Source organism: Etheostoma cragini, chromosome 22 (assembly GCF_013103735.1).
Source record: "Etheostoma cragini isolate CJK2018 chromosome 22, CSU_Ecrag_1.0, whole genome shotgun sequence".
NCBI lineage: Eukaryota > Metazoa > Chordata > Actinopteri > Perciformes > Percidae > Etheostoma > Etheostoma cragini.
Genome location: NC_048428.1, coordinates 15,635,896 through 15,647,902, shown reverse-complemented (window position 1 = coordinate 15,647,902; position 12,007 = coordinate 15,635,896). Strand labels below are relative to the sequence as shown.

The window sequence follows — 12,007 nt, the reverse complement described above, 5'->3', positions numbered from 1 at the left end:
GAATGATCCCCACTGTTATGTAAGAAAATAGTCTTGGGAATAAGTGAGAGAAAGGGAACCATCATATAGGACAGTAAATAAGGATGTTTGGTACTTCTCAGCATTCTTTTATTTTCTTGAAATGCAAAAAGTGAAATGCACCACGACAAAGATGACCGAGTGAAAGATGTAGGGGCTTTATACTCTCAAAATAAAGGCAGACAAAAAAAACTTGGAAAACACATGTTGGTGTAAGGTTGCATGGAAGTAGCATGACCAACCACATGGCATATTTACAGGCTTGAAAAGCACTGATTACAAGATATGATTGATATTTTGCACGCACTGCACAAAAACGTTCAACCTTCTTTTCCTTTACAACACAGTTATGTTGTACATATTTGTTATAGGGTCTTTTACATATTTTTAAATTGCGAATTTCTATTCTATATTTATATTCTTGGCTGTTGTCATACTTCGCTCTATTGTTTATACTCTTTTTTTTTAACCCACTACACCAAGGCAAATTACATGCAAGAGTAAATTGCATTGCTTCTGATTTCTGCAAAAACGCCTTAGAAGGTAACAACTGAATTAACAAATGGCTTCAATATTTTGTCTAGCTTCCGTTAGCGGGAATATTACTAGTTTTTACTAACACTGTCTGCAAAATGTGCACTGCTATTGCTCAAGACATTGGACTTTATGTAAAATTCATGTAGACCTTAAAGAAATGAATTATTTCTTTTGTGGAAAATTTTAAAATGGGCATGAGTAAAATCTCTGTTTCAAACTCTGTGGCACAAACAGGAATCATCCGCGATATTATCGTCTCAACCAGCAGCTGTTGTTTGTATTAAAACTGAATTGAGGTCTAAATTGTAACCTACCAGTGGAGAAGGTAGGCTGTCGGAAAGTCCACTCATCCTCCCCTATCTTCAAACTAAAATGGTCACTAGTGTGCTCCCTCAGGTCCCACAGCACCACAGAGCCAACTGATGTGCCTGCAAACACCAGTATGGCCTTTCCAGGGCTGAAGCAGCAACACTGAACCTGCATTAAGCATTAAATGGAGGTAATGTCAGTGGCAGTGTGTAGTGTGGCAGTGTATAGGCATGTTTTTGGGCGTTAATGGTGAGGTGACTTCAGTTCCTTTAGTAGTTATTGGCAGATTTTTTGCTGTCAGACCAAAACAAAAATGGTTGTGGTGCATTGTGAGACTATCCTTTTTGAGATATTCATATAATGAAATATGGAGAATTACTTTTGTAATTGGTAGCAGAGCAACGAGGCCTGATGATTACTGCTTAGTGTGTAGAACTTATTGAATCTGAGCAAATAAATACTAACCTTGCTCATATGTCACTAAACAAACAACTGAAAAAAGAACTTTAAAATGTCACCTCAGATTCGTAAACAAGGACTTTTTGAGGTCTGGACGGCTCCCAAATGTTCCAGATACAGATGATGGTGCAGGTGTCAAGACGCACAGCACTGGGCTTCGTTGTAGGGCTGTGGACTGACATCATGGTGTGCCTCTGGACCTGAGAGAAGTGCACCAGGCTGATGCGGCGACCTGCAATTCAAAATCAAAAATGTTGCAAGCCGTGGGAAGTAGTATTGAGAGCATACAGCATATTGTGATCAGTTTCTATCAAAAAGGTGCAACCAACTAATAAAATACTAATGAGAAAACAGTGGTTTGGCCGTACAATTAGAGTAAGAACAAAATGAATTACTCTGGTTGTTGTGCATACATTACCATAAAGAAAAGACAACTTAGTGTTGAGCTGTAATCTTCCATCGCTGAAAGACAGCGTGTCGGTCTGAGACCTCGGCTTGCTCAGGGATTTTCTCTCAGCCCGATCCTCTTCCAAGAGCACAACCATGACCTTGATTCAGTCACAAAAGATAACAGACGTTAGTTTTATCCACAAAAAAAAAAAACTTACCTTAAAAAAACAAGTCTTTCAGTTTAAAAACTGTGTATGAGAGATAACCTGAGAGGCGGAGCGCAGAAATGCTGTCAGACGCCGCGAATCAAAGTTCATTTCCCTTTTGTCTCGTGCTTCCTGGGTTAGGTTTGGATCTGTAAAAAAATAAAATAAACAATGGTAATGAACTCTACATGTAAACACCGACTCCATCTGAGAAAAATCCTTTTAGCAGGCTTTTCCTTACCCTCACAGGCTCCATTGTGCTCTGGAGGATGCTGCGTCCACTTCTCACACACCTCTATCTCCTCTGTCTGGATGTCCCTGTCTGCATTATCCTCATTACACTGAACATAAGCCTGACAAGGAAGACGTTCTTCGTCTTATTCTTAAAGACGTTATTCTGTTACGTGTATCTGTGTAAAGTAAAAGAGAACATATACTGACCTGCTTAGTGTTTGCAGTTCCAAAGGTTCTGATGTACATGTCATATTCATTAACAGGTGGCAGATCCAACAACGAGACCGTCATTGAGAAATCCAGATCAATTAAGCGAAGAAGCTCTGTACTGCGTTTCCTGTAGTCAGAAAAAAAAAAAACACATAGAGGGAGCAATTTAAGAAACACATAGAAGATACATCCTGAATATGTTTTTTTGCAAATTCACTTACTTCTGTTTTGTGGCAACTTTCTTGCTGACTTCACGCTGCTTTGCGGCCACAAAGTCGATAAACTTCCCACGCGGGGAGGCTCTACTCTGGCTCTTTTCAGACCCTATAAACAGGGCAGCAAAGATGCATTAGATCCACTCTAATTCTTCAGATCAGACATGAAGAAGGAAATCTGGGTCCACTGTAGCATGCACTAACATCTCATTCTTTAGTTAAAATATGTTTTGGATTGATAAGACAGAAGAAAGAACTGTACCTCCGGACCATTTAGGCCTTTCCTCCTCCTTTTTGCTTGGAATTTGTCTGGACTGAGTGGTTCCGACTCTGTCGTTTTCTTCATCCATGGCTCTCTGAATTGCTTGGATTTCCTTTCTCTTTTGTGCTGTTAGTTCCTCCCTCTCTTCACCCACCTGTGGAGGCTGTGGCTCCTCATCGTCGAAATCTTCACTTGCGCTCTCATCCATCTCTTCAAAATCCTCCTCATAATCCTTTCAAAAGAGAAATCCCATCATTTAATAAATACAATATGTTTGCCGTAAAGAAATGAAGATGCTATGAGCACAAACTTTGGAATAATGAAAATGGATACACTCGTAAAAGCGTCTGAATACTCACCAGTTTCTTTAAGCGATTACAGCATGCAAAAGCAACAGAAAAAATTGAACGAATTGAATGAATGTTTAAAAGAGAAGAAAAAAACATGATGGGAAGACTTAGAAACAACATACTTTGGTTTTACAGTATGTGGCCTATTTTATAACTTAAAGGTTGTCTTATTACCTCAAAGTCATCTTCATATTCCTGGTCAGCCAAATCTTCATCATTGGCAACCTGCAAACGTTACAGACATGCACACAGTAGACATTTTCCTAAACACGCGTAAAACAAAAGATGCAGGAATTCTTTGAGATGATGCAGCACTTAAGTGAAACTGAAGCTGAAAGTAGTGCCGAAGAAAAGGAGTGCATAACATGCAGTCCAGACAACATATGGCTCACTAACCAAACAATAAAACACCAATTCACTTGCCATCAGTTCATTTTTTTCAGTTTCAGCTCATAACTTCAAACAAGCAGCTGCAGCATGAGCTGAAGCTGTTTTCATGCAAGCAACCGCAATGTAGCTGTGAGATTATACTGTTTATGTTTCAGCCAGTTATCAATGAGAAAAAACACAGTGCTAAACTAAAAATACACAGAAATGCACAGCAAAGTAACCAAGCATCTTACAAGCTCCTCTGTTTCTCCTATATCGTTCACACCAGCTGTCTGGTGCTCAGATACCTTTGCTACATCCTGGATCATAAAAAGGACACATGGAGGGAAAAGGCCATCATTAGGGAACCATAAACAGGAAATGGTTACAGTATAGGCAAATCATGACCATACAAACCTCAGTTTTAGTCTCATGTTTATGACTTTTGCTAGACGCTGCTTTCTTGGACTTTGTCCCATCTCTGTTCTGATTTCTTTCTGGTTTCTCCTCCTCTTTGTGCCGTCTTTCTTTGTGTTTGTCCCGTTCTGCTCGATCTGTGTCACCCCCATGATACTTGACCTCTTTGCCTGACCCCTTCAAGTCTAGATGCTCCCTGGGTTCCCGGTCATGCCTCCGCTTTTCATCCTAGGAACAGTAAAAATCCACACCAGTAAAACGATTATGACCAAAGGATCTACATTTACCCGTACAAGTCACAAGTGAAATGCTCAGCTGTTGAGGCATATTAATTAATGGAATCAAAGTGCAAAATACTGATGAATATGACTGCAGGTGCTTACATATCCTCTCTCATTGGATCTCCTTTCTTTCTCCTCTCCATGTCTTCTCTGTTCTTCTTTGTGCACTGAAATCAGAAATTTCATTCAGAAGTTCTAATCCTGTGAATATGGCAGGTTATGTCCACACACTACTGTGGCCTTACCTCCTTCCTCCTTCATTTCCAAACGCTTACTGTCTGCACGCCTCTCTTGTCTTTCTATGTCATTCCTCTTGAATTCATATTCATCTTGGGGTCGCGCTCTCTCTCGATGCCGATCTTTCTTCTCTCTTTCCTGCTTTTCCATTAGATCTCTTTCTCCATTTCCACTTTCATTGTGTCTCCGCCTCTCCCTCTCAGTCCTATGCTCTCTGTCTCGTTCTTCTCTCCGTCTCTCCTTGTCTCTCTCTTTCCTCCCTTTGTCCTTGCCGTCCTCGTTGCCTCTTTCTCTATTCCTTTCCGTCTCTTTATCTCTATGTCGTTCCTTGTCTCTCTCCTTTTCATGCTCCCTTTCTTTCCTCTTGTAATCATCATCGTATCTCTTTCCGTCTACCAACTTGTCTCTTTCCCTTCTCTTCTCTCTATCCCTGTCATCTCTGCTTTCCCTTTCCTTAACACCTCTCCTATCCAGAGAACCCTCTTTCAGGCGATCTGCATATCTGTCTTTTTTGTCTGCATCTCTTCTCTCCCTTGTACTATCCCTGGGCTTGTCTCTCTCTCGTCTGGACTCCTTCTCTGGGTCTCTGCGGCGTCTTTCTATAGATTCACCAGCACGGTGCTTTCTCTCATTGACATCTCGCTTCCTAACATAGTCATCACCTAGTCCTTCCTCCTGAAAAATAAGTTAATTAAACCATTTGTATTATTTCCATGTAATGTTGTCTACTAATATAAAGTGATATAAAGAGATTGAATGTTTCATAAACATAAACTTACCCTGACGTGTCTTCTCAGATCAGCTGGTCTCCATGTGTCTTCCATGGTTATTTTCTAAATAGTACATTTTTTATGTTTACTGGATGGCTATATCATCGTTCATCCAAAGACAACTTAAACATATTTCTATGATATCAAACCAAATCCATTCCAATCAGCAAGACAACTTGCATGTCCTACCTGATTAACGTTTGATAACTACCACAGCGTTCATGGTGATATTCTACTGAAAAATGATTCCCTATCTTTTCTCTGAAAACGGTAAGGTTAACGGTGAAAGCACTTACCTTGTCACTATGCATGTTCGCTTATGTTTTTACTGTTGAAGTCTTTCAAACGCCAAAAATCAACTCATATGTTTGTAACAACGCCGCCATGATGCTAAATCTCTTGTGCGCAAGCGCAGTTAGTTGAAACCATGGAGAACGCGTCATTTCAGCTTGACAACAGGCTTGGTAGTCAACAGTAGAGCAATCGCTGGGCTCAACAACAGTTGCCATGCCAACGGTCAATGACTTTATAACTAAAAGTGTGTTTAAAAAAAAGTATTCATATTGATTTGTTTAAACAAGGGTATTGTTGATATACTAGTTCATCTTATGCTGCTAGTTGTGTTGTGTGTGGGTTGACTTAGTTTAGATGTCGGTCGTCTGTTGATCGATTTCTCTGTGCTCGTCATTACACACCAGTCCGTGTCTTGGCCTTAACGGCTCAGTCAGGCATTTAATAGCAAGGTACCTTAGCTAACGCTAGCGTACTTGTTTGAAATGCAGCCAATTTCACATGAAAGTTTAGCTAAGAATAGCTAGCAATTTGACAAGTACTTCATCGTTACCGAAGTGCAATTGTGTATTACCAGCTGTGTTTACCTCTAATGAGCAGCAGATGGCGCTGTTCTTTTCTTTTTAGGGCAGCACTGGCAGCGCTCACAGTGCATGATCCCTGTGTGTGTATCTTTGGAAATGAGCATTTAACCTGTGTAGAGGCAGAGCGAGTAGAGCTGTGGAGTTGACTGGACTGGCTCAGTTTTAACCATGCTGACTGCATTCCCAAGATTTTAGTCGTTGCGGAAACTAAACTGGTCGATGCCAACGATTCCCCCGGAGGCCATGGGCTGGTGTGAGGGTGAGCCGACGTGAGAACTGGCTCCCGAAAGGAACCGCTTCGCACATGGGAACCGCGTCACCTAACCTAACCTTATCCGAATTTAACCGTTTAAAGACGGACTCCGGAGCACAGAGCCATATCTAGAGACAGCATGACAGATAAACGAGGAGCCCAACTACCTAAGGAGAATGGACACATTGCGCCGAGTTCCGCGCAGACCAGCGCCAACTTTCCCCATCCTTCAGAGGGGAACATACCGGACGATATCCCGGTGTCCTCGACCAGCGAGTTGACACAGACCTGGGTTCACGTTGCTAAAACGTTTGTTCTGATTTTCCCTATTTACGCATTGGGCTATTTTGAGTTCAGTTTCAGCTGGCTGTTGATTGGACTTGTTATCTTCTTCTGGTGGAGGAGAATCACTGGAGGGAAGAACAGCCGACTGAGCCGAGCTCTTGCTTTCTTTGAGCAAGAGGAGAGGAGTATCAAGCAGGGTCTTACGACCTCTGATTTACCACCATGGGTAAGACACAATGTGAAGTACAGTTGATGAAATGATGTCCACAGTCGTTTATCCTACTTGAGCTGTTTCTCTGAAGAGCATGTGGTATGTTTGTGAACAATATTTTTGAGTTTCCAGGAAGAAACAATCAGCTGACAAAAGCACGAGGAGCAGAGTGGAGCTGTAAAGCTGTGATGATGAAGCAGCTGTCCCCCCCCCCAGCAGTGACATTAGACTGAGTTGCATTCTAAATACAGCAGGGTACAATGGTAAACCAGACACCACGCTGTAAGGGAAACATGTCAACAGTGTCCCTGTTATTTTGGGATTCACACTGCTATCTCTCTTGCAGTAACTCACTCTATTACTGCAACACGTTATCTTGGCAAAATTGTTAGATGGCACTGGGGTTCTTTAGCCTACTTTTTTTTTGTCAGGGTAAACACTTTAGTGTTTAGGGGTTCTTTGAAAACTCTCCTGAAAACTCCCCAAAGACCCTCAGCAGCCCCAGTTTAATCAACAAGAAAACGATAAGTTAAGTCTGGGCAATATAGAGAAAATCAAATATTATGATATTCTTGACCAAATACCTCAATGTCGATATTGCGACAATATTGTATGGTTGACTATTGTTGATTTAACAAAATGTTATTTAGACAATAAGATTTTGGATAAATATTCTCCAGAAATGAGAATATTATTAATTATTATAATTAAATTAAACCGCAATTAAATAATATAACAGCTAGAACAGTCTGGTAAATTCAGGAAATTACATCACTTTACTGTAATGCATCCTGTAAAACCAGGTAAAGACAACACTTATATTACAATATTACAATATATTCAAAATCTAAGATGATACAATAACTAGTCTCATAGCACGATATCGATACAACATCGATATATTGCACAACCTTAACACAGGTTGTATTTAATCAAGTAGGCCTATTACCAAAACACAAAAAAAAAATATGTGAAGAATAGCGGCAGGCCCTGTTTTCCCCTCAAAATGAATATCTAATGTTTTGTATTTTTGTCACAGTGCCATATGTTATGTGACTTTTGTCCAGCACTTGCCACTCAAAGAGTTTGTAAGAAACCATATTTTAAACTGCTGTCTGGAGGGAGCTGGATTATAGCATCAAGGGGTAGAAATCTTGAAGTAAATGGCTTAACCTCTTTTTAGGGTGTTATAATAAGGTAATGTATTTAGGTTTTTCTAAATGTATTTTTCAACTACAACGGTGCCAATTATTCTTATAAAACTTACCTTAATGCTGAGCAACAGGGCCATTACTTCAAAGGTGATGTGGTATTACAAATAAAATGGTATTGTGCAAATACTGAATAATTTGGGCTCTTAGGTTCAGTATTTAGTCACATCCAATAACTGCAAAGCCAACACTTAAAGATTGGCTGCCACATTATGCAGAAACAGGGAAGGGAAAAAGGTGATAATAAAGTATTTACAAGTTCAATATTTATTATTTTGACTTCATGCAGAACTCGGAACCTAACTAACCCAGGCTACAGCTAGCTGACATGTGTCAGACATGGCTGTAAATGACTCACCAAAGCCAAATAGCCTTCAGCTCGTTTAGATATCTTGACATTAGGGTGTAATGAACCTGTCATTACACGTGCCCATTTAGGTTTGAAACAGTTTTGCCGACTTTATAGGCATGTTATAACCACCTTTCCAACGTGATAGTTTAATGTGGTCGACACTTACTTGTTTGGCTGGATGTGGAGTTTCAGTTGATACCAGAACCTTCGCTGTTGCTCAAAAAACAATCTCACAGGAGCTTGTCAAACACTTACTTTTATTTTTAAACAGTTATTTTTGGGTTATCAAGACTTTTTCAAAAAGGACTAGAATCGCCCCATGCTCAGCTCAGGCAAATGTTTTGGAATCAGTAAAAAGCATATTCTGCTGACACATGGCTGAGGAGGCATCAGTGCTTTTAAATGAAGGTGGAGGAGCTTGATGGGATATAGACACAGCAACCCACTGAGGAAAAAGTCATTATTGAATGGTCTCAGGCCTCCCCCGGAGGGAGGAAGCCATATCACCCAAATTATGTGTGCAATGTGCATCATATGGATGGGTACACTGCATATGGTTAAACAAAAGGCTTTCATCGACATCTACAATACAGCCTTGATGATGCATTGCTTTCTGACATATTATAAGACAAATATAATAGGTCATCAAGAAATGTCCTTTGTCAACACCTTTAAATAATTTAATTTAATATTAATAATTTAATTAATATTTAATTAAATTAATAATTTAAAAAATAATTTAATAATTTAATTATAAATAATTTAAGAAAACAGTAAACCTGAAAAGTAGCCATTGAATAAAGTGCTTGATTTGTAATTTAAGACTGCCATGGTGCTAGTGGTGGAGACTCAGTACATGGTCTGCTTGTGAACTGCAGCGTCTCCAGCAACACAGAGCTGTTAGTAGATGTCAGGGAAAACACGGCTGGTGCAAATGCAAATATCGGCTACTTTACAGCGATTGATTGGCATCCCCCAGACTGACAAGCCAAGTACATATCACTGCATTTGTACAGCCATGCCATCAGGGGTGCTGACTTTTACCAGTTATAGCTCCTAAATCTTTGCTATTGCCAGTTTCTCCCCACTAGGCAGAGGTGAGTCTTGATATACACGGCTTTGCGTTCTTAGTGGAATGCCCCTTTTTCCAAAATCCTACTGCTAAGAGCACTTCTTGTACCAGTTTATACCCTCAGCTGTATCCACCCAGGGTGAGTCATTGGCTGGCTGGTGTAGCAGCTACTTACACTAAAAGCAACGGAATGGATCTTTGTTTAGTATCACATGTAAATTAATGTTGCACACTGTCTCGTTAAAGGCTGTGTATTTATTAGTTTATGACGTTTTGATCTGCTTTGTCAGGTAAATGGCAAGCATCACAACAGTTCCATATATATACATCGATGCTGACTGACTAATACAATAAGAGGGTCACACAATGAATGAATAAAACACCTTGAGCAGACACACACTTCTTAAAACAACATAATCCCTAAGAACTTCAGAAAACGGTTAGAAAATGTAAGTAAATAAGGACAAAATTGCCACCATTCATCTTCAATCTTATAATTAATCATAAATGAAATACTACTATGGAATTTTCTATGTAAGAGACGGTTACAGACGTCATACATAGAGTGTTATAGAACATTACCAGCAGTAAATAGTCAATTTTATTGAAGTTTTGCTTTGCTCTGATGCATCTGTCTCCATTCTAATCACTCAGGTTGCTGATAGCTGTGTTGTTTAGAGTGTGTGCATTATAGTTCTGAGACACAAAGATAATATTAATATCAATAAAAATAAATACAAATAAATGGCAAAAACGTCAAAATCAGCCAAATAAAATAAGTTAAACCACGCCATTTTAAATAAACAATAGTCACCAATCAACAAGCACACATACTATATGTCAGCTGAATCAAATAGATGTCTTTTGTATCTCTGAATGTACTTTTTCAAGATACAGATATCATCATTATCTACTGTCTATAATGTCTTATTAACAACAAGTTTGTTTCCAGGTCCTGATTACTTTCCAGATCCCTTTACTTTAGGCAGTTGGAACTGACACAAACACACTGTTAATTACACTTTCAAGACTTAAAACGCAATTACTTTTCAGTTTTACAACAACACAACAGCCAGCTGAATAATTAAGATGCTTTATTTATTCGGACTTTCTGCTGCACAGCTCGGTTTTATCATCCAGCACTTACACTATGTCCCATTGGGTGTATCATCCATTCTTCACCCATATTTCCTGAATAAGGTCACTGTGTCAGGTGTAATAATGAAGCCATGCCAGTGTCTCCTGCAGAGAATTATTATTATTTCCAACTTGTTACAAAAATATAGGCCTAAATCCATCACATTACCTAGAACTCTCTGTTCCCTGTCTTCCTGTTTTTAGCACTGCTTTATCCACACTTTGACATAAATGCTGGATAAGCGCTTTTGCTGCCTCCATTAGGAATAGTGCTGTCCCTTGTAGCTGTCACACTGCATGTCATATCTCACCAACACTCCAGCCAGAAGCATCACTTTATCTTTCTGTTGAGAAATAAAGATCTTCAATTCAGAGTGATTGACAGGCAGGGCTGTTTATCTGGTATTTATAAGGGTGGTGTGTGCATTGCTGCACACCTTTGTGCACATGGTATTGACTTTATTTCAGGCACTTCCGTTACCTCATGCTAAATCAATGCTCGATCTGCTTTGGTGTTTAAAGAAGATTAGTCAAACTGTAGCTCAGTTTCACAGCACAATTCTGTGGGTCTGGAGGAAATTTAGTAACATTACAAAAGCACAGTATTAAGATCCTAATTCTCTTTTCTAATTATCTGTACCTTCAATAGTATTGGGCAAATAACATGCCAATAATGCACTTTGCTCACACTTCAAATGTGTAGAAAAAAGTAGGTTTTAAGGTTTATTTTTACACCATACATTAAAAAAGATGATAATAAAAGAAACGAGATAAAAAAAAACAATGCGTTCTTTATGGATAAAATGAAGGTTCCAATGATGATTGCTTGAAGACTGTTCGTGCTTGTCCCTTCATTTAAACCCACCCTGCCCTCTCTTCTTTGAATTGTTTTTGTAATGATGGCGTAATCCCAGTGTTGAATTGCTGCAGCAATGTAGAATGCTAGGTTTGTTGAGATATTTGAAAAGTGAAATGTGAAATTTTCAAACTTTAAGCTAAATTTGTTGTTTTAATGCAAGACTTGCCTTTAAAAAAAAATGCATTATCAGCCTAATTGAAACCAACATAGCCAAGAGATTATCTGCTTTCTTTTCTCCATTGTAGGTCCACTTCCCAGATATAGAGCGAGTGGAGTGGCTGAACAAGGTAAAGAAGGAAGCGCTCTTCTGCTCTCCCCTCTTCCCACTGGGGCTGCGAATGTTGCCCCACTGTACACTGCCGCATATTTTGCATTCAGCCATGTTTCTGCAGTGCTGTGAGATGCGTTAACCCTTGTGAATCCTCATGGCAACAACCTGGATGTAAACTGTAAAGCACTCAAGGCTACACATTAAAATGATCTAGATG

The 12,007-nt window shown here is 39.5% G+C and overlaps 2 protein-coding genes across 5 annotated transcripts in view; one reads left to right on the top strand and one right to left on the bottom strand.

Annotated features, from left to right (window-relative positions):
* dync2i1 (dynein 2 intermediate chain 1) overlaps positions 1 to 5,731 on the bottom strand; it is an 8,508-nt gene extending 2,777 nt beyond the window's left edge. Inside the window, exons 1-16 of the mRNA XM_034862793.1 lie at positions 5,561 to 5,731; positions 5,274 to 5,327; positions 4,503 to 5,169; positions 4,360 to 4,424; positions 3,977 to 4,204; positions 3,814 to 3,879; positions 3,365 to 3,415; positions 3,200 to 3,205; positions 2,841 to 3,072; positions 2,585 to 2,687; positions 2,361 to 2,490; positions 2,161 to 2,272; positions 1,980 to 2,068; positions 1,742 to 1,871; positions 1,383 to 1,555; positions 818 to 1,032 (exon numbers count right to left, since the gene is read on the bottom strand). Coding sequence (XP_034718684.1) covers positions 818 to 1,032; positions 1,383 to 1,555; positions 1,742 to 1,871; positions 1,980 to 2,068; positions 2,161 to 2,272; positions 2,361 to 2,490; positions 2,585 to 2,687; positions 2,841 to 3,072; positions 3,200 to 3,205; positions 3,365 to 3,415; positions 3,814 to 3,879; positions 3,977 to 4,204; positions 4,360 to 4,424; positions 4,503 to 5,169; positions 5,274 to 5,327; positions 5,561 to 5,575 — 2,336 coding nt within the window. The 5' untranslated portion in view covers positions 5,576 to 5,731. The remainder of the gene's footprint in view (positions 1 to 817; positions 1,033 to 1,382; positions 1,556 to 1,741; positions 1,872 to 1,979; positions 2,069 to 2,160; positions 2,273 to 2,360; positions 2,491 to 2,584; positions 2,688 to 2,840; positions 3,073 to 3,199; positions 3,206 to 3,364; positions 3,416 to 3,813; positions 3,880 to 3,976; positions 4,205 to 4,359; positions 4,425 to 4,502; positions 5,170 to 5,273; positions 5,328 to 5,560) is intronic.
* Positions 5,732 to 5,959: 228 nt separating this feature from the next.
* Positions 5,960 to 12,007, top strand: part of esyt2b (extended synaptotagmin-like protein 2b) — a 30,527-nt gene continuing 24,479 nt past the window's right edge. The window contains exons 1-2 of one of the 4 annotated variants that reach the window (XM_034862239.1): positions 5,960 to 6,903; positions 11,765 to 11,806. In XM_034862239.1, the coding sequence (XP_034718130.1) occupies positions 6,532 to 6,903; positions 11,765 to 11,806 (414 nt within the window). In that variant the 5' untranslated portion in view covers positions 5,960 to 6,531. The remainder of the gene's footprint in view (positions 6,904 to 11,764; positions 11,807 to 12,007) is intronic. The other 3 variants (XM_034862240.1, XM_034862242.1, XM_034862243.1) reach the window with 3 other exon arrangements.